Consider the following 22,655-nt stretch of genomic DNA (forward strand, 5'->3'; position numbering starts at 1 on the left):
GGTTTATAACCACTCCCCAAACTGTAAAGAACCAAAAGATTTAGATGGCATTGAAGAAGCAATGTGTCTCAGGTGACAATTACTGGTGTATGACTAGAGCCAGTTCATGGCCCAGTGAGGGAAGTAAGGAGTATTCTAGGAGGCGGTATTGATTCAACTGAACCTGCTGTCTTTGACCTAAGATTATTAGGTCTTTCCTTTTCTTGGCTTATTAAAATGTTCTTGCTTTTATGAAATGTCAATATTTTGGAGTTTGAATTCTAGATCCACTCAAGGTAAGTGGCTTGAGGCAAATCTCTAATCCACACAGGTTATGATTTCTCTACGTGTAAAGACAGAAAGATTAGCAATAATATTTGCAAAAACCATACCTCAAATTGTAGTGCATACTAGATGATCAATAATTAGTGGTGGCTATATAAAAAAAAAGACAATATGTAAGTTTGTAATTTAGGCAAGTAAATTAGGTAGAGTGTTTTGAAAGTATAAAATTACTGTTTTCATTTCTATGTTACATGTTTTTCCTTTTTTCCCTGATTTGGGACCTATCCATACCTTTGCTCAAAAAGAAAATCTCTATGGAGCAGTATAAGGAGGAATTTCCCTTTTAATGTGAGTGGCCAACCACACAGCCCTGTGTTGGTGGTAAGGAGCATTCCAGAACCAGTGGTAGAATGGCATTGTGCCTACTGGTGGAGGTTTTTGTTAGATCCAGAATTTAAACTTACAGCGTTGGTTTTAGGACTAGGACTTAGACCTTCCTAGTATATAATACATATCTTTCTATTCCCAGTGCTTGATAAATCATAGATTTTCAACTAAAGTTTGTTGATTGTGTGAAAGAGTAAATGTTCAATAGCTCCATGAAGCATTTGGGTCTTCCCAACTATGTGCTGCTATGTGGCCCATGAACTATCTGAAAAAGCATTTTTTCATTTTTCTTTTTAAAACAATTTTATTGAGCATTATAATTCTATATATTAGCAGGATTCATTATTCTATATTTGTATATGCATATAATAAAACATTATAATTTAACCAATAAATAGATAGCATTTTTGGTGAGTGATGTTTAACTTATTAAAAAAGACAGAAAACAGAAAGAGGGTAGAATCCCTCATGATTAAATATGCTTTATTCCAGGTATTCTGGCAAGTGTCTTCCTGGTCAAAATTTAAACTAAATTTGAGCTTGATGTCTAATATCATCCAGACTTGTTTCCCAGACACCTAAAAGGTGACACATAGTTCCCTAGCTGGGTCACACTGTGGGAACTTTGATTCTAATACAATATGGACAGTTCATTGACCAAATTATTTTAGAATATTTATGGGTCACTCTGGGAGTACAAAGGAAGCAAATACTTTTGCCATCTGATTTCCGGCCTCATGTCCTCATGTCACTCATGGGAAGTTGGTGGCTTAAGAAAGTGTTTAGACATTCACTTTTTAAAAAGTCGAGGAAGGCAATCATGAAAGGTGACTCAGGTTTTAGGAGGCCCAAAGCTATAGACAATTTAAGATTCCCTGTTTAAGAAGTATGAACCAAAGATCACAACTAAAAAATCAGATACTAAAGTTCTCAATTAGGAGGATGCCCTTTGCAAGTGAGGTCCCAAAGCTTGAACTTAATTAGCTTCTTAAAAAACACACTTTTGTGATAATGGAAGCACCATTTTAAGCCAAAGGGATTTGTGCTATAATATCGATGGAAGGAACATTTAAAAACACTTACAGTAAGAGAAAGACATATATGCTAAAAGTAGCTCTAGAGAGAAGCACTAAATGCCAAGTGTTCAAAGTGGAGGAAGGAGGCTGTCAGGTTGCCAGGGGAGGAACCACTCTTAACTGACTTGACAGTTGCATGTCCAGGAAGCCTCTGATGAATTGGAATGTTTAGGGAACTTGCAATCCTTGAATTTACTTTTCATCAAAACCAAAAAGACACCTATCGGCCAAAATTTTCCTATAACATTTTTTTAAAAATCAATATAATTTAGCCATTGAGAAGACAGGAAAAAGGAAAGCAAGTAAGTTATTTAAAAATGGGGGAAGATAAAGCGTGGGCTCCCCTCCTTGGTAGAAAGCCCTCTGCTGGTTGGGTGGTGGAGCTGCACCCATACGTGGTGAAATGGGTGCTGGTCTCTTAACTGCCAGTCAGACATCACTGGACACATACAGATTTGGTGGGCATGCCATTTTGTTTTCCGAGAAGTTGGCACATGGTAAGTACTCACTGAAAACACCCTGAACGGCTGAACAAACCAAATAAGTGAGTCCAGTTTGAACAAACAAGACCAATTTTGAAAGATTCTGTAATTGAATTTTGTCAGACTGCTTTGCAATAGGAATTCCTTTCTGAATATGTTCTAGGTTTGATGGCAAAAGGATTAGGAAATGCAATGGAATTAACTTTCACTCAGTGCCTAACATATGCTAAATATTTTGCCTGATGTTTGTGTATTTAAATGTTTTAATCATTTTGCAGTTGAGGAAATGAGCCAAAGATCTTCAATAACTTGTTTGTGGTCTCTCAGGGAGCAAGTGTCAAGAGCCAGGATTTGGATCCAGGTTTGTGTGTGCAGGGTGCAGTCTCTGACTCTGTCCTCTCTCCTTCAGTCTTTTCTTGACAGCAAATGTGAAAGATGCAAAATAGTGACAGACATAGGGAGGACAGTAAAGATAGGAGTGTGGGGGGGCTACACTGCCTGCCAATCTGCAGGATGTCATTTTGGGACATTAAAATGTCCATTTGTCCATTTGTGCCAGGCACATGCCTGTAATCCCAGCAGCTTGGGAGACTGAGACAGGAAGATCACAAGTTCAAAGCCAGCCTCAGCACCGTAGCAAGGCCTTAAGCAACTCAGTGAGACCCTGTCTCTAAATAAAATATAAAGAGGGCTGGGGATGTGGCTCTGTGGTTAAGTGCCCCTGGGTTCAATCCCCAGAACCAAAAAAAAAAAAAAAAAAGCCCATTTGTAAGGTGGCAGGACTGGCCTGGCTAATCTCTAGTGGGGTGACCGAAAGGCCCGCTTGCCAGAGCAGCCCCCATTTTTAACTGCTCTGCCTCAGCAACTGTTCCTAGCAACCCGTCCACTCAGAAATATCCCACTATGGACTTTGAATTCTGTAGCCACCCTATCCTTACAATTCTTTCTGGCTCCTAATTTCTGTGACTTCAGATTGAACCTGATAATACCTCTTTGAAATAGTGAGCTATCATTTTCCAGGCCTGTGAGGTGTAGGAACTGATAGTATCTCACCTAGAGTTGCTTTGCATTTCTGATACAGGTTTTTCTTCTGCTAGTGCTCCATTCCTTCAAAAGTACACTAGTAAATTCCCTTCTAGCAGATTTGGTTCCAGTTAACTTGGAATTATTACATATTTGTTTCCTACTTCCTATCTACCATGGCTATCACTGAGTGCCCACTGTAAGGAGTGAGTGCGCCATATTGTTTAACACACATATTGATGCTCTTAGTTCTTCACTTTATAGATATGGAGAAGTGACTTGCAAGAAAAAGATGGAGTCAGCAAATGCTCTTCACCACTGTGCTATATTGAGATATGTGTAAACAGTATACACACACGCAGCAGATAATTTAAAAAATCATTAGGCTTCCTAAATTCCCAGGGGCTTCTCCTAGACTAGTCAGTGTCTGTGCTAGCCTTTGTAATTTCTTCTTCACTTCCACTATTCATTTTACAGACTGACTAAGATGCAGGTTCTCTGGAAAAACAAACAAGAAGGAAAAAGCAAGGAGATGCAATGACTGCATTGAGTGTTTTAACTACTTGTGTGAACCTTTTTCTTCTCCTTTTTGAGTTTGTCTTTGTTTACCACAGTATAAAACAAAAAACAGGCATTTGCTTCTTTTGAATATTTACATAGACGATACTTAAAGAAAAACCACCAGTCGACAATGTATCATTCTGGTTTTATTTATTGTCTGGCTAACTTACAAAGACGCAGATGTCTAGGGTAGATTCTACCCTACCATTTAAACTTTCCTGATGACATAGATACCAAAATGTGTCTATTACACAGTGCAATGGTATGAAAAAAATATTTTCTTCCTCTGCAGTCCCTAACTATAAGCAGGGAAAAACTAACTTCATACCAAAACTTTTTGGGCATTTGAATAATCATCCCATTTCTGCTACTAAAATAACAAAATGGGTATTACAAGTTAAAATATAAAGGCCCTAAGAGTTTTTACAAATATGCAAATAATCTGCTACTTAGACATAAAAAATTGATTTCTTTTAAATCACAAAGTAAGGCACCATTGGATTAAACATTTTTTCTCAGCTCTTACTAAATAAAATGCATAGTAAAATAAATACCAAACACTGAATTTTAATACTGTAATACATTTCAGTATAAAATGATACGTGAATGTTAAAATACTGTATTGCATCTTGAATACATTTATCTGGAAATTTTATGGAAAAAACACATGTAAGCTCTAATTACATTAGGGAAGAAAATACTCGTTTTTGTGATTTGCCAGAGTTTGAAGATTTTAGCATAGAACTTATTCAAAGTTTTGGATACAATTAGGTTGCTAACTTTCAAAGTAAGTGTGTAGGTGTATTAATGAAATATTGCCTTAAAAATACAGTCTAAAACATCTCTATTCTCGATGAATGGCAACTTTGAGCTGTGACCCTGTTTCAAACTGTAGAAAGGTACCTGCAAAGTTGAGATACATGAGGGATTGTTCAGTTCCTGCTATCTCTTACAAAACTTGGACCTACTTTTCTAGGGTCAGAATTTCCTCCACATTTGAAAGTCCAAACTCCATTTTTTTGTGCAGTGGGTCACTGGGCTATATTATGGGATATTTTTCACTATTGCCAACAGATCAAAAATCCAAAATAACTGCTAAATTACAAAATGTTAGTGATTTTAAATCACCTTTATATTTCTTGATTCTCTTTGGGTAAAGAGCCTGAAGAGACTATGTGGAACATGACAGATGAATGGCAGAGGAGAAGGAAGCAAACAAGTTCTCTGATGTATTAAGCTGGGGACTTTGGCAAGGAAAGTTATAAAAATACAATATATTCAAATCAGTAACTTCATAATTTATTAGACATTCCATTTATTAGAACTCTAAGTTCTGCTTTTATATAAATGAAACACTTAATTATTCTATAAATAGGAATGCATCTTTCAGATTTTTCTTTGGATTGATTTCTTGTTAGCATCTCCCAATAATACATGAATAATACACTGAAACCATGATACAAAATTTAGATAGATATGTATATACATATGTGGTCATGTGCTTTTAAAAAACAAGAAATGGTAATTTAAAACATAACCATATAAAACATCAACATGGAAATATTTTTTCTAACTCTATGGCTAGATTTAAGAGTCCCAGTAAAATTTTGTAAACAAAATCATATTTAAAAAAGGGCAAGGCTGGCTCTTCCTCATGGTCCTTTAGTGGAGCTTTATTTGCATAGATCTAAGAAAAATAATTCTTCTGGATAGATTCAAAACAAATTCCCTCCCAATTTCTACTAACAAGCTCCCTAATTCACTCAACCCCATCAGCATCAGAGTTAGATTTGTAGACTTTTGCCCATCAACTCCAATCTTTTCCCTTCTTCCATGATTCTGACTTGAGACCTTTCCCTTACTTTCTTCCCCTACGACCTATCCTTCCTAGCCTCTCCTGGCCCTGAGGAGTTTGCTCAGTGGGAGAGAAACAAAGGCCACTTCAAATCTGCAAGGCAGGCATCCAACTGACAATTGAACACAGCTGAAGCCAGCTGGTTCTGAGCCAGGAAGGCCTGACAGGTTTTTAGTTTCTTTCCAATGGCTTGATTCCACGTGACTGTAAACCATTATTAGATTGATTTCGGACCTTGGTACTGTGAAGCAACACTTGTACATAGAGAGTAAGGAAGGGGAAAAATAAATGACAAAAATCAAACATCAAGCTGTCTGCCAAACACGATGTTGGATCCTAACTTTATTTTTTGGTGCCTCTTGAATTGCCAAAGCTCAATCTGGCTTTTAAAATAAGAGGTTTTGGTACTAGTGTCCCTCTTCCAGAACTCTGCTGAACACCAGGGTAGTCACCAGCACATGTGGTTCCTGAGCACTTGAAATGTGACTAGTTCCAATGGAGATGTGCTCTAAATGTAGGATACATGCTGTGGTTTGAAGATTTAGTACCAAAAAAGAATGCAAAATGTCTCAATAATTTTTTTATAGGTTGAAATGATAGTTTGGGTGTCTAAGGTTAAATAAAATATACTATCATTTCACCTGTTTTATTTTACCTTTAAAAAATGTGGCAGCTAGAAATTTTAAAATTATATATGGGGCCCACATTATGTTTCTATTGGACAGCTCTGTCCTAGGGCCTACGTTGGTCTGCCAAGGATTGGACATCCCTTTAACCACAAAAGCTTCATGTGAGCCACGCTCAGCAACTTGCTTAGGCAGTCTGTGGTTCATGGAAACAGACAGGAGGCCAAGTGTGCGAAAAAGGCCTGGACGAAAACAGCTCTCAGGGACTTTAATAATTATAGCCTGTAGCAAATAAGCAGTGAGTATTTGAGTTTGTTTGGTTGAAAGCTGGGATACAATTTGTCTCTGCCCACTTTCCACAAAAGCCTATCGATCCCCGCAGCCAACACTGGCAGCTGTAGCTGAAGCAAGCAATAGCTTTGAGAATATACACAACAGAAGCTAGGTGCTTCTCTATACTGGATCCCCCGCCCCACACACATGTACACACACATTCCCACCTCACCCTCCCTTCTTCCTGTCTGCCATAAGTGAAGGAGACAGGGAAGTGGAGAGGAGGATGTGCAATTCTCCCACAGCAACATCAGAAGCAGCTCTGGAGCTTGGGTAGAGAAGAGCAGGCAAAGATCACCTTGGGATGGGAGGAAGGGGTGGGGCACCCCTTTCTCTTCGGTTGGATCCACCTTCATGGAAAACAACAACAAAAAAAAGACAAAATATATAATTTTGGTTAGAAAGTTTATGTTCTTAAGTGTGGAAATTCTGGGATGGTGCCCACTACCTCACCCCTTGTGACCAAAGCTGTAAATTAATTGGCATGTGCAGATGAGAAAGGAAAAGTGTGGAATGATGGGAATAAACACTAAGGTGGACCCCACTGGCTACTGGGTCCCCGCACAGAGTTAAGTAAAAACAAATGCTTTTCTTCTTAGCTCAAAGTTTGCGTTGATTATTGATTTAGAAAATATGAATGAACAAAACCAAAACAAAGTACTCACCCATCCTGCACCACCCAGGGATAACCAGTACAATTATGTGTGTATTTTCCATTTAGATTCAGTTCCCTTTTTCTCTCAAAAGTTCGAACACCTTCCAGAGTCAATACTCTTTGCGAATGTGATTGTTAATGACACCCTGCATTCTATTATATAGAACTATACTGTAGTTCACTGATCTCCTTTTGTTTGGTATGGTTAAAGGTATGAAATCATATCTCACTATAAATATATATATTTTTTGTGGCACTGGAGATTAAGCCCAGGGGTGCTGTACCACTGAACTACACCCTGAAACCTTTCCATTTTAAATTTTGAGACAGGATATCTTCCAAGTTCTCCAGGTTGCCCTTAAATTCGTGCTTCTCCTGCCTCAGCCTCTTGAGCCCCTGGGATTACAGGTGTATGCCACTGCTCACTGTAGTTTGATTTGCTTTTCCCTAATGACTATCGATGTTGAGCATCTTTTCATGTGCTTACTGACCATTTCTATATCTTCTTCAAAGAAAAGCCTGTTCAAGTATTCAATCTACTTTGATTTTTTAAATCGTTGAATTGTAGAAATTCTTTATATAATCACAATATTAGTCCCTTAATAGATAAATGATTTCCAAGTATTTTCTCCCATTCTCTGAATTGCCTTTCACTCTGTTGATGTGTTCTTTTTAAAAGCTATGCATAGCTGTGGGCTACCAGTGCACTGTAAACTGCTTTTAAAACCAATCACACTGGAAAAAGTCATTTATCCTGCACACCTATTTTCAGGATCTAGCAGGAGTGAGGTATGAAGTCAGGTGCTCAGATGCTGTGGGCAGGTCTGCTGGAGGAACATGTTGGTTAGGTAGTTCCGTTCACCCCTGCTCTGAGACTCAGTGGTCTGGCTCTGCTGGGTTCCTCAGTAGGCATCTTAATATTCTGTAATAATAACAGATCCCTACAGACTTAGGGATTTCTGAAACACTTAGGGACCTCTGAGACAGAACCTAATATCTCAACAAGGAGAGGAATTAGAGCAAAATATCAGCTGTTTACTCCTTTGTCTCTTCCTTTCACCATCCTATCCAAATCTTTTCTTGAGCAACTGTCTGAGCAAAGGTTTATCTGGATGGAAAGCAGCCACCTGCCATGGACCCTTGACCACCAGCTGACACACCACAAATGTTAGCAAAATGAGGACTGGCTTTGTTCAACACTGCTCATAGTGTATTCTGTGCTGCTCAGGGTTGACTTGGTGCCTTACCAGGCTCTGGATTTGGAGGCGGGGGCAGCCACAGAAGCAGAAGAAAACATGGTACTTGATAATACCTATTTATTTTTGTTAGATGATCTGTTATTATTATAGAATATTAAGTATAACCCATGCTAAAAATACTTAGAACAAATCTACCTAAAGAAAAGAAAAGACTTCAGTGGGCAGTGGATATTCACCAATTTAAAACTATTTTAAAATGTCTACTATATTTCAGGTTCTGTGGCACTCAAAGAATAATCAACAGCGAACAGGGCATTGTTCTAGTCCTCAAGTTGCTTACTTGGGTTTTGAAGACAGAAGAGGGAGGGAAAGTGTTTAGCTCTAAAATTTAGCTATGGGTTCTATCATTGATTTTAAAATACAAATTATATTTAAATTAGATTAAGAATGCTTGTAACAAGCCAGAAAAAGTATTTAGAGCCTACATAAACAATTCCTTAAAGTGAATTCATTTATTAGCATGCAAGAGGAAGAAAGGCCATACTCTTAGCAAACAGAGTCCCCTCTTTAAATGAACACATATACACATAAACACTAGAAAGGTAACTGATCCACAAGAAGGCTTAATTTCCATCAAAATATTTAACTACCAACTTGTATATACTAATTTTGTTAAAATTATAACTTTTTATTAGGCATTGTCTAGGAATGTGGTATTCCATCTCAATAAATTTTTCAAGGAATTAGTTTTTGTTTCAAGCAGCAATGTTCTCTTTATTTCTGACTTTTTTTTCATGGAAATTTGCCCCAAATATTTTCTAACACTTTGAATTTTTCAACAGAGGCACAAAGCTCAATTTAGCTCATTTAATTTAACCCAGTAGAAATGTACTCAGTAGAAACTCTGAGTTTCTAGCTCCTCCTCTGAATTGAGACTGCCACTCATCAGTTCTCCCCAACTCAGTGATTTTGCTTCTAACTGTTCTTCACTTCAGCTGTTATCAACAGTTCTAAGGCTGGGAACCATCAACCAAAGATTAAGAACTGTGTGCTAAGAAATAATCAGTGGGCAGGGAGTGGTGGTGCACGCCTGTAATTCCAGTGGCTTGGGAGGCTGAGGCAGGAGGATCTTCAGGTCAAAACCAGGCTCAGCAAAAGTGAGGTACTAAGCAACTCAGTGAGACCCTGTATCCAAATAAAATAAAAAACAGCTGCAGATGTGGCTCAGTGGTTGAGTGCCCCTGAGTTCAATTCCTGGTATCCTTCTTTCCCCAAAAAAATCAGTGGCTGAGTGTGTGTAAGGTGCTTTGCCAGGGAGTAAGGACAAAGTTGAGGATGTGGAGACCGTTATTTGACTTGCTCAATTTGGTTCTGAGGTAAAGGCTGCTATAAGTCTGAACTTCATTGGTGATATCTGTATACTCATGCTAATCCTTCCTTCCTTCCTTCCTTTTCTCCCCGCCCCCCCCCCCCCTTCTTCTTCCCATGCTGGGGATTGAACCCAGGGCCATGCACACGACAGGCACTGCCACTGAACAACATCCCCAGCTCCCATGCTAATTCTTTCTTAGTCCTGTCACAATATTTATGGTTGTGAAATTCTAATGTGTCCATTTCCCCATCTTCACATTTCTTGGACAGGGGAAAGTGATTTACTTCTTTATGATATCTAGTAGCAAACAACCAGAAACGATGTAAATGTCCAATAATGGTAAATGATTGTAGGCTAATCTGGACGTCTATGGAATAAAAGCCATGTGATAAAATGGGGAAGTGTTTACTGAGCAACCTTACAGAAATCCTATCACCAAAAAACTGTACAATGTCAGTATAACTATATAGAAAATCAGAGCTATATGGAGAAGAATGGGAAGAGAACCTAGTAAAATGAAAATATCTGTTCTGTGGAGAGATTATGGACATATTTAAGATTTTTAGATACTCCATAAAGCTATGGTTATAATACATTTAAAATATCAAGGGAGTTGACAGTGAGTTTTTGCTATAATTAGTAAGGCATTTCCCAGTCTCAAAACTTATAGGAATAGAAAATGGCTCTCTTTTTACTTTGTCTCAGGAAGATCAAGGTAGGAAAAGAATGGTCAAAGAGGCGAAAGAGTAGAATTCAATCCTGGCAAACCAAAGGTCTTTGAGCTTGTCATGACACATAATAACAATTGTTCCTCATCCCCTTTCTGAGAATCTACAGGGTCCTCACTGCAAGTACAAGGGGGTATTTACCAGGATTTAGAGAATTCCAAATCAGGTTCTCCAGGTCAGAGGCCTAGACTTCCTACATAATCCCATACATAACCCAGGCTATTCAAGTATGAATTTGCCAAACGCCCTGGCAGAAATACTCACTCCGGCTTTCGTTTCTTGCCAATTTACTGGGATAAGTTTTGGTTGTTGGTACATATGGCTCTGGAGGTGGCAAATCAGAAATCGGATGGAAGTAGAATCGGCTTTCCCACTCATCTGGGGGAGAAACAAACAGTATCTTCAGCAACAGACATCTGCTACAGACTTATGAATAAAAGGCACAGAATGAAATATAGAGAGGACTAAAGACATCAGTTCTACTTTTATGTCTAGAAATTTAAAGAAAAGCCAATAGTGCTACAAATGTCACTGATTAGCACACTGATAAAATATATTGGTCTGCAAATCAGTGTTTTTTTGTTCCCAGTGCTGGAAATGGAACCACAAAGAGAATTTAACTAGGGTGATGATGTGGTGCACACTTGTAATCTCAGCAACTCAGGAGGCTGACACAGGATTGCAAATTTGAGGCCAGCCTTAGCAACTGAGTGAGACCCTGTATCAAAATAAAAAATAGGAAGGGCTGGGGATGTAGCTCAGTGGTAGAGTACTCCTGAGCTCAATCCCCAGTACCAAAAACCAACCAACCAACCAAACAAACAAACAAACAAACAAAATCTAGAGTGATTAGGATCCAGTCAGTCCCTCTCAGGAGCTGGGGGCTAAGGGATAGGACACCTTTCTTCCCACAGTGGGACCAGGAATAACTGGGATCATTCTGACAACATGATAGACTGAAGCAGCTTAGTAACTGCAGGCCACTGGACCGCTTACCTACAGCCAACTATTTAGAAATATAGATAACAATTAGGTAAGCCACAAAAATGATTCTTTTCAAAATTCTGGAATCTCTGGAAAGTTAATTGGGGATAGGGGAAAGGAAAGATAATAGAATGAGACAAATATTATTACCCTATAAACATGTATGATTACACAAATGGTATGACTCTACTTTGTGTACAACCAGAGAAACGACAGTTGTACTCCATTTGTGTACAATGAATCAAAAAAAAAGATAATCACAGAATAAAATATGCAGTGTTTATAAAAAAAGAAAGCTAATCGAAATGAAACTCAAGCAAGGTTAAGTTAAAGAAAAATGATCTGCCTTTCTGGGAAGTAGAAGAGGAGGATTATTATTTTAAAGGTGAAGTCGTAGTGGGCCCTAAAATGGTTAGTTACATCACATCCTTTGTGGTGTGATAATGACAATGGTTGAAGAAACCTTAACTCAAACAAGCAAACGCCACGTACCTTCACAGGAGGAGTCTTGGAAGCCATTTCTAATTGATGCTGATGGTGGTGGTGGGGGAGGTGCCCCAGCACCAGGCCTGTCGGGAGGAAGAGGTGGCCTGGGCCCGCCCCTGGGACTATCAACTCCACTCCTGGACGGCAACTGGGGGGTGGCGGGCAGGGCCCTAGACGTGCTGCCATTTCTGCTTATTGGAGGTGGTGGTGGGAGGGGGCCTGGGGCAAAAAGGAAGATGACATTTAGTGTAATACTGCTTTACATCCCATATCGCTATTATGTTCACAATCAGCATGCAACTAATGACTGCGTACTGGATACATGCCCTCTAACTAGGGAACATGGAGAAATGGTCAAGACTTTCCAGGACGTGAGAAATGAGTAACATATATAAACACACAAATGCACGTTTGCACAAGTGAATGTAGAACGAGTGCATACTGAGAGCTGAATGGCTGGCTTTGAGTTAGCACCGAGGCTGGAGATGATATAGCAAAACTGAAAACAGGTGATAATTAAAAAAAAAAAAAGTTTTATAATCCTTTTAAAGAGTTATAGAGTTAATCACTTTGACATTATGAAGGAATTAAAAAAGAGCAAGATAGTTATGAAGTTATTTTAGGTCTTCAGAAGAACTGATTTCTTTAAGGTCACGTGTCACGGCTAACCACACAAGCATGTTCCTATGGTGCATACGATCCATTTCCAGGAAGAGGCATCTGGAAACCGGTCATCCTGAGAATAGTCAGCGTTCCTTCTCGGTTCTTCCTCTTTGAGCAGGCAGAAGAGCATGGGGACTGACAAACTGCTAACCAACATCCCTGACTATAGGTGCCAGTGTGGGTCCCGCCCCCTAAGTCAGCTGCTGTCCTGTGGAGCTTGATTCCCTGTTTACACAGAATGCCAGGTGGCCACTCTTCTCACAGCACTTTGCCAGGAGTAATTAGTCAAAAATCAAGTTAAAAGTACTATCTAAACAGTATTTGAAACTGTTTGTAAAATATTTAATGATATGGTATTAACCAGAAAATTAAAGTTCCCAGAAAAAAATTCAAATTCTTCTTTTTGGTAAGAAATCCATCTTGTTTTTTCCCTTATTCCAAATACAGCAGCTATTTGGGTAGTGAGCAAATTTTTAAAAATATAAAACTCGTGCATTTTCCCATGTAACTCAAAGTGGCCTTAGTAATTATTCCTGATTTTCAGTAGTGTGTTCCACTTATAAGATGCTGACGTTTTATGTAAATACAGTCTTATGGCACTACAAATACAGCTATTTCATTCCTATAGATTCAGAATCTGACTTAGGCACCTTGACTTGAACAACCTGCCTATTGCAGATATCCTGACAGAGAGTCTCAGCTCAGTTGATAGGAGTGGGAGGCACTGCCCAGTGCTGGCTGTTCTCTCAAGGAGTCTTCCCTGTCTCGCCCTGTGGCATTTATTGCCCCATCTGCTTGTCAGTGCTGAAGTTCTCGAAGCAGAAGTTGATTTACTGGGGGGGGGGGAGTGTCTCACGTGCTGTGGGTTTAACTTCACTGGTGATACCACTCTCTACCTGCCACTAAATGCAAACTAGACTTCCGTTATTATGGAGACAGGCACTATGTAACTTGATCAACTTCATCTTATTTTTGTTTCTTAAGTAAATTACCAATTAACATGACTACTTGCCAGAAAATAAGATAACCTCTTATATATATCATTTAATTCTTACAACAACCCTGAGAGGTATAGGGCCAGCAGACAGGGCCTGAGAGGTTTTAGAAGGTTAAAAGGCTCAAGTCAGGAAGCTAATGTGTGGAAGAACCAGGATTTAACTTCAAATCTGTCAAATTCTAAAGTCAGTGAAGCCAAACCATATTTCAAAATATGGATGGCTCTTGATGACTTCCCATATATTCCTCTTGGTATGTAAACTGGTAGACTTTTCTGGAAGACAACCTATGAAATTCATGGTTTTTGATGCATAAGCATTGATTCAGAGATGTGCACAAGTATTTTGCTACTAGGATCCATCACTGCATTATCTGCAACAGCAAAAACCAGATATGGCCCACATGACCAAGGGAGGGGACTGGTTAAGTAAATCAAGGTACGTTTGTAGAATCTTTATGTAGCCATTAAAAGTTAGGGTGTAGAAAATTAGTTAATTATATCAGAAAATGTTAGGGATATTGTTGAAAGGCAAAATACCACCTAATATACATAGTATGATACCAGTGTTGCAAAAATATGCATGTACATGCATTAAAAAGATTGAAAATATATGTATAAAATGTTATCAATGATTATTTCTGGATGGTGGTAGGATTATAGATTTTTATTTTCTGTATGCTTTCCTCTATTTCTGAATTTAATAGGTATAACTTATATAATCAAAATAAACAATACATGTTATATGTCACTGCTTATCGTATTTTGAACAAGATTTAATCTGTTCATTCATCATTTAGTAGATCCAAGCAAAAAGGTTCGAAGCCACTTTGCAAGAAAATCCATCGAAGTTGGATGAGAAGAAAAATGTCACAATTTTTGCATTTAACTACTTGATTTCATTTGTTCATGGACGAAACCTCAACAAGATGCCATTATGTCTAGGGATTGGATTTAATGGACTAGTAATTTTTCAGTTATTTGTAGTGCACTCTCCATGATATAGTGTTTTAAAGGAGCAGTTCTCAAATTCTGCTGCACATTAAAATCTCTGGGGAACTTTTAAGTATCTTGAGGCCCAGCCAGGCACAGTGGTGTACATCTGTAATCCCACCGATTTGGGAGGTTGAGACAGGAGGATTACAAGTTGGAGGCCAGCTTCAGGAATTTAGCAAGACCTTAAGCAACTTAGTGAGACCCTGTCTTGAAACAAAAAATAAAAAGGGCCAGGGATGTGGCTCACTGTTTATGAGCCCCTAGATTCAATCCTGAATACCAAAAAACAAAACAAAACAAAACATAACACCCCAACCTGATGCTCAGTGTGCATTCCAGAAATCCCCAGGCAGAGACCCAAGTTTCTTTGTTTTTTAAAGCTCCCCATGTGATCCCAGTGTAGTAAGTTCCTGAGGTCACAGGGTCAAAGGTTGGTTAACTTTTCCTAAAGAAAAAAATTCCCCATATCCAGACATGATGAGGTATATATGATGAGGTTAAATTTAAAAATGGTTCCTGGCTGGGTGCCATGGTGTATGTCTATAATCTCTGCTACTTGACAGGCTGAGGAAGGAGGATTGCAAGTTCAAGGCCAGCTTGGGGAAATATAGAGTTTATGACTATGGGAATTTTTATGAAGAGAAGGTCTATACCTTTGATTCTCCAAGGGATTCATGTATCAGAGATTTAACAAAGGGAAAAAAATGGACTTTTCAACATTTGTCTGTAAGGAGAAAGGAAGTGACCTCAAAACCTGATAAAGAGAGAAGCACAGACCTTTATTAGCTCGGCCATAACTGCCATTCTCCTTGGAATCACAGACTTTCCTGTAGGAGATGAGATTTATTCCCTACCAAGATGGCTGAGCTTCCCTTTAGGGAGGCAGGGGAGGAATGTGAGTCCACACAGATGGAAGAAGAAAGCTCCAGCTCCATTTTCTTGATGGTCACAACAACAAGTTGTCTGTCTCCTCACCTTTAAAACATGAACTGAAATATTATTCCCTTTCCTCAGAGGGTTATATGAGGTCATGATGATGCCATACATGTCAATGTCATTTAAAAGCACTGGAGCAGTCTGAGGGTTTAATTATGCTTTTGACTGTATTCACGTACGCATCTTTGGTGACACTTCGGTAGGTTTTAGGGAGACAATTCACCCATGTCTTGCCATACCTGATCTGCCTGGTGGGTCCCTCACTGGAGGAGGCGGCCTCTCATTGGGTGGAGGAGGAAGAGGGCCCGAACGTCCTGGCGAAGGTAAGGGAGGTGCCGATGAAGTGAGGGACACATTCCGCTGTGGAAGCCTTGGGATTTCATCATTGCCACTGGAACCTGGAGGCAGGGGAGGTGGGCCAGGCCTGCTGGGTGGCGGTGGAGGAGGTGGGGCCTGTGAGGAGGAGGATGGCCGTGGGGTAGAAGGCACCGGAGGCTTGTTGTTTTGAGGGGGAGGAGGTGGAACGGCTTCCCTGTGGAGGGAGGGCCTGTTGCCCATTGGAGGGGGTGGGGGAGGGGGTTTGTCATCCAAGGCCCTGCTTGGGGTAGGGGGCAGAGGAGGCCTGCTGGAGAAGGGCGAGGAGGAGCCTGAGGGTGTCTGGCGTATAGAGCCTCCTCCAAAAGCAGCACCTCTGTTTCCAGGAAAAGGGGGAGGAGTAGGCCCGGGGCTGGGCTGCCTGGGGGCTCCTGGCACTGGTGGGGACCCCCGGTTATGAAGACTTGATTGAATGGGTCTTGGTGTATTAGGTACTGGAGGGGGAAGGTTATCAGGTTTTGCGCCCACATCAGGTCTTGGGGGAGGCATTCGGTTCCTTGGAGGCTCTGGGGGACCGGTTCTGTGGCCTGGAGAAGGCACAGGAAACCTCCCTGGGCCACTTGGGGGTGAAAAGGGTTTGGCAGATGTGGATCTTCCTCCTGGTGGCAAAATTGGTGGTCGGCTTCCTCCAGAATCTAAAGAATAGGAAAACATATCCAGTTAGGAAGTCAGGAGCCTAAAGAAATTGGAAAGCTAGAGTATAGTCCCAGCTCCAGGAAGTCCTTTCCTAGAGTACTAAGAAACTGTGGTATATATACACAATGGAATATTATTCAGTCATAAAGAAGAATAATATTATGGCATTTGCAAATAAATGGATGGAATTGGAGAAGATCATGCTAAGTGAAATAAGCCAATCCCAAAAAACCAAAGGCTGAATGTTTTCCCTGATAAGTGGAGAATGATATATAATGGGGGTGGGGGGTGGGGAGGAAGAGAAGAATGGGGAAACTTTAGATTATGTAGAAGGAAATGAGAGGGAGCGGGGTATGAAAAATGGTGGAATGAGACAGACATCATTACCCTATGTACATGTATGATTACACGAATGGTATGAATTTACATCGTGTACAACCATAGAAACGAAATGATGTACCCCATTTGTGTACAATGAATCAAAATGCAGTCTGTAAAAATTAAAAGATAGATAAAAAATGCAAAATAAAAATAAATACAGGTAACTGTTATTTATATAAATTGAGTTTTTGGGTGGTCCTTCCTTACTGGAGGCAGAGGGTTAGACCACAGCTCTGTGTTTACCTTCTAAGTCCAGGTTTTATAAACCATTTGCTTTCAAGAGGGTTTAGAGAGATCTCTTAGCATTAAATGTGGACAAAAGTCAAAATAAAACTGGTAAAGAGTTCTGGAGACCTCTGGGCGTGGTGGGTGCACATCTGTAATCCCAGAGATTTGGGAGGCTGAGGCAGGAGAATAACAAGTTCAAAGCCAGCCTGAGCAACTTAGTGAGAACCTGTTTAAAAAAAAAAAAGTGGGGTGAAGGGCTAGGGAATATGGCTTAGTGGTTAAGTGCCCTGGGTTCAATCCCTGGTACAAAAAAAAAAAAAAAAAAAATTCTGGAGAAGGCCCTTTTCATTATGAGAGAACAAGAACAAGATGACTGGGCAGGAGGGATTTCCTTTGATGATTTACCTAGGCCATCATCCTTGTCCCCTTGGACCTCTCTCTCAGGTTTGAAAAATAGTTCATTCTTTTAGGTGAAAAAATTAGTTATTCCAATATAAACTGTCATATAGAAATTATATAATCCCTTTGAAAAGAACTGCCCCCAAATGGGGGATATTTAATGGAAGAGTTATGACTACCATAAGAAGTAAGAAAGGAAAAAGAAACTTAGACAGCCATGCACGGTGGCACATGCCTGTAATCCTAGCGGCTCAGGAGGCTGAGGCAGGAGGATCGCAAGTTCAAAGCCAACCTCAGCAACATCGAGGTACTAAGCAACTCAGTGAGACCATGTCTCTTAAATAAAATACAAAATAGGGCTGGATGTGGCTCAGTGGTTGAGTGCCTGTACTGCCCCTCCCACCAAAAAAAATTTAGACAAAGTTTAAGTGAAAGAATTGACATTGGTGCAAGGAAGCCAACGGTGACACAACTCTTTCCTACTGGGACAACTTCCATCTCAATATTGGCAGGAAAGAACAAGCCTGCTAATTGCTTCAGCTCAACAAATGAACCAAAGTTTAGGGAAGAACTAAAGGGGAAACAAAGATAAGGAAAATTTCAACACCTGCCTCCAGAATCTCTTGAAAAGCCAGGTCATTTCTGAAAAATGGTTAGCCTTAAAACATCTACCACTTCAATCATGAGCTAATTAATGTATCAAATATTTATGGCTTACCTGCTATTTGCCAGTTATTATTGTAGATGCTAGAGACTGAGAAATAAATAAAATAGAAAAGATTTGGCTTTCCTGTGGTTTATATTCTTATGGGAGAGATAGTCAGTGAAAAATATTTTCAGATAGTTAAAAGTATCAATAGAGAATGATGAATCAAGAGTACCTGAGAGGCCAGGACAGATGGGGTGGCCAGTGACAGCTCTTTTAAAGATATGACATGTGAACTGAGACCTGACAAGAAATGGCCAGCCATGGGTAGATGAGGCAGAGAGGGACTTAAGGTAATAGGCCAGCAGGTGCAAAGGCCCTTCAAGTTCAAGAAAAGAAGCCTGGGTACCCAGGGTGTACAGAGTATGGGGGAGTATGGAGCTTGGGTGGCCAGCAAGGGTCAGGTCACAAGGAGCCTTGTTGACCAAAAGGAGTTCAGATTTTATACCAGGCACAGCAGGAAGCACCTAGACAGATTTATTCAGTGGAGAAATATAAACTCTAGAGAGAATTTTTAAATCTCAACTTCAGTACTAGAGGAAAAATTGTATTTTCCTTGACTAGGTTGTATAATTCTATCACCAACTTGTGGTAAATTATATCTCCCAAGTTCAGATGAAAGCTGTAGTTGCCATCCACCAACACAGATAGGGGTCTTCCGGCACACCACTCTGTGTGCTCACTTAAATTCTACCTTCATCTCTCTCGTTCTCTTTCTTTCTCTTTTGCTTTAATTTTTTTACCTGTTGTAGGAATATGTGTACTTGTCAGCTGCCTCAAATCCTTTTGGTGGGTTTTAAATAAATTTAAATTTAAATATAAGATAGACTCTCTCACATTATCTCTTTCTAGGTTGGACCATCCAGTGCTAAAATAGTTAACTGAGGATTCAGACTTCATCCTCAGATCTATGTGTGAATTTCACACTTTTCCAGAGAACATTTCAAAAGCTCAGAGAATTACAAATAAGATTCTTCTAACACGATGAACATTATCAAAACAAAAGTTTTACAGTAAAATTTCTTGAGCCTCTGTAGTAATCAGCAGAGGGCCTCATGCTGTTTAGGCATGACCAAGTTCAACTGTTCTCTACCCGTCAGGTTCAAGACAATCCTGCAGGACTGTTTCCCTGGGTCCCTGAAGAGAATACAGATTGGGCATCTCTAATCTGAAAATCTTAAATCTGAAATGCTCCTAAATATAAAACTTTTTTAATGGTGCTGGAGAATGAACCATGGCCTTGCACATGCTAGGCCCACTGAGCTACATCCCCAGCCCTAAAATCTGAAACTTTTGAGCAATGATATGATGCCACAAGTGGAAAAATTCCATACCACGAAACTTTGCTTCATGCACAAAATTATTAAACATGTTGCATAACATCACCTTAGGGCTACATGTATAAGCTATATATGAAATACACATAAATTCTGTGTTTAGAATTGGGTCCCATCCCTAAGATATCTCATTATGTATATGAAAATATTCCAAAATCTGAAATCCAAAATACTTCTGGTCTTAAGCACTTCCGATAAGTGCCACATCTATTTCCTACCACTCTGATACTTGACAGGGTTCTGTTGGAGTAAAGGACTCACACTTGACACAGTTCTGTTTAAAGATCATCCTCCCTCTTGGGGGCCACATGTGTGGCATGTCTCCATGTGTAGTTGCTTTTTAATATTAATACTCAATATATCATTAGAAACTTATTGGAAAAACATTGGGAAGGTTTTACTGTATTGGGACACAAAATAGTGCACAATAAAAATTTAGTAGTAATACATAGATAAAATATATAAAAATAAACAATTGTAGCTATGCTCGAGTTAAAAGGAGCTGTGATTACTTTAGTATAATAATTTCTAAATATAGATGGATAAAGAGGCATTCCTCTGAGCTTGGATGCTGTGTTTAGCCTTTGTTGCTTTCCTAGTTTTAATAATTGATTCTAGAGATACTTTAGATAATAAAAATATTTGGGTTAGTCATAAATATAATTTGTGTTTTTCCTATGTTTAGTCTAATTCTTTGAGAATCAAAATAAGATTGTAGTTGGCCATTAAATGAAAGAGAATAGACTAAATATTAACTAGAGGTTGATTTCTTTGCCCTTTGTCAATAATAGTAAAAACTTCTCACTGTTAAACACTGGAGTTCATGGTGGGGGTGGTTTCTCAGAAAATCTAGTGACATGTTTGTTCTGAAGGTTGAAGGCTGGCAGATCGTGGTGCCCTCAGTTTGCCTGGGGGACAAGGCTGTTTTAATCTAACTGGGAAATAAGGTTGTTTTGGTCTGGGCTGTCATACAGAGAGAATGTGTACTTTGAGAAGAAGCATAGATTGTACTTTTGAAGGTTTTTCTTGTTTTAAACTAACCATAAAATGATATAATCATTACTAAAGAAAAAAATGTATAAAAAGGCTGCAGAAAAATAAAGATTCAGCCTCAGAACACTTGGTGTCTCTGTGTGCTGTTTCTCCACCGCGCCGATGCCTCCCATCCACCTAGGACCCCCGACCCCTGCTAGGGCTGGACCAGGCAGATAAGGGTTATCTGCCCTGTACTTAGAACCACTGGCATTGAAATACTAATGTCTGTCATGCAGAAGAACTTTTTGTAGTGAAATTTGTAACTATATTCCCTAGGAAGTGCTCCATAGAACGTTTCAAAAATGGCTCACAACTATTTGCTCTGCTAGATATCTGGGGCAGGTGACCTCACAAAGAAAGCTGCATTTGCCAGGCCAGAGGCAGAGTTCCTGGGGGTGACAAGTTCCATTTGCTCCTTCCTTTCCTTCCCACTCTAGCTCACTCTTCAGAAAAGTACAAGAGGATAGGCTACCTTCAAGGACATTGGGCAAATACACTGTGCAAGGACAGAAGGAAGGAAGGAAGGAAGGAAGGAAGGAAGGAAGGAAGGAAGGAAGGAAGGAAGGAAGGAAGGAAAGAAGGAAGGAAGGAAGGAAGGAAGGAAGGAAGGAAGGTAGGAAGGAAGGAAGACAATGGTAACATTTCAAACAATGTAAAATGTCTTAAAGGCCACAGAGCCTTAGTGGGTCTACCAGCCTCCAAACTACCAAAACTTCAGTTACTCAGAGAAGGAAACTCTGGTTACCATTATCTCTGCTGGCTGTGGATCTCAGCTTCGGCATTCCAGCCTGGAAGAGTCCTCCCAATCCAGGAGGTCCACCACCTCCTGTGCCACCACTGCCTCCTCCTCCACCAAAGCCACCACCTCCAGCAGCACCAGCACCAGCACCTTTTGGTTCTGCAAAAGGAAGAAAATATATATAAGAAAATACCAATCCAAGTACACTACCAGTCTTAGCCCATGGAAACCACAGGATGACGAAGCAGGGAGCAGGCTGTCCTCTGGTGGACACTGGGATTTCTTCATTCAAGAGCATGATTTTAAGGGTTTTCCTTACTCTCAGGACAGCGGGGTTTCTTTCCACTGTAGGACAGTCTGAGGCCCAGGGATGGAAGAAAGTATAAGAGATGATGATTTGTTCCACATCCCCCGCCTGGCCACATGGGCTAATATCTAGTAGGACAGAGTCAGTATAAAAGGATCTTCAAAGGAAGAGCCCAAGGTTTTTTTTTGGTTTTTTGGTTTTTGGTTTTTTTTCCTGTGGCACTCGGGATTGATAGGCTCTTGGGTATACTAGGCAAGTGCTCAACCACTAAGCTACATTTCCAGCCTCAGGATTGCCCTGCATTTTAGAACATGAATGTATTATAATTTATTTACCCACCCACTTATTTGATGGCCTTTTAGGCTGATTTTAATTTTTTAATATCACAAAGTCCAACAGTAGGCTTTTAAAAATTTGTTCTTTATAGATATTCATGACAGTAGAATGTATTTTGACATACATACATGAAGTACAACTTATTCTAATTAGGATTTCATTTTTGTGGCTGGACATGAGGTGGAGTTACACTGGTCATGTAATCATATATGAACATAGCAAAATTATGTCCCATCAATAGCAGGCTTTAATAATTTAAAAATTCTTTGCAATTTGAAAAGGGTGAAATTTTGTTTTATTTTGCACTTGTGCAAAAAAATTATAAAATATTTTATTTTGAAATGGGAAACAAACAAAACCAAACCAAAAAAAAAAAAAAAAAAAGAAGAAGAAGAAAGAAAACCATTACTGGGTATCCTGTCTAGCCTTCTGGATTATTTCCCATTGCCTTTGAGCTATCTTATAACTCTTTTAAGTTGTAGAAAACTGCTAATAATGCAAATTGATCATATTTGTCAAAAAATGCCAATTGGTTGTGATCAGTTGATGGCAACTG

At 39.6% G+C, this 22,655-nt stretch overlaps 1 protein-coding gene across 7 annotated transcripts in view; it reads right to left on the minus strand.

Annotated features, from left to right (window-relative positions):
• Positions 1 to 3,919: 3,919 nt before the first annotated feature.
• Positions 3,920 to 22,655, minus strand: part of Wipf1 (WAS/WASL interacting protein family member 1) — a 117,737-nt gene continuing 99,001 nt past the window's right edge. For all 7 annotated transcript variants that reach the window (XM_047545299.1, XM_047545302.1, XM_047545301.1 and 4 more), the window contains 5 exons: positions 21,463 to 21,615; positions 15,860 to 16,630; positions 12,038 to 12,250; positions 10,826 to 10,939; positions 3,920 to 6,957 (listed from right to left, as the gene is read on the minus strand). In XM_047545299.1, coding sequence (XP_047401255.1) covers positions 6,902 to 6,957; positions 10,826 to 10,939; positions 12,038 to 12,250; positions 15,860 to 16,630; positions 21,463 to 21,615 — 1,307 coding nt within the window. In that variant the 3' untranslated portion in view covers positions 3,920 to 6,901. The remainder of the gene's footprint in view (positions 6,958 to 10,825; positions 10,940 to 12,037; positions 12,251 to 15,859; positions 16,631 to 21,462; positions 21,616 to 22,655) is intronic.

Source organism: Sciurus carolinensis, chromosome 3, assembly GCF_902686445.1.
Source record: "Sciurus carolinensis chromosome 3, mSciCar1.2, whole genome shotgun sequence".
NCBI classification, from domain to species: domain Eukaryota; kingdom Metazoa; phylum Chordata; class Mammalia; order Rodentia; family Sciuridae; genus Sciurus; species Sciurus carolinensis.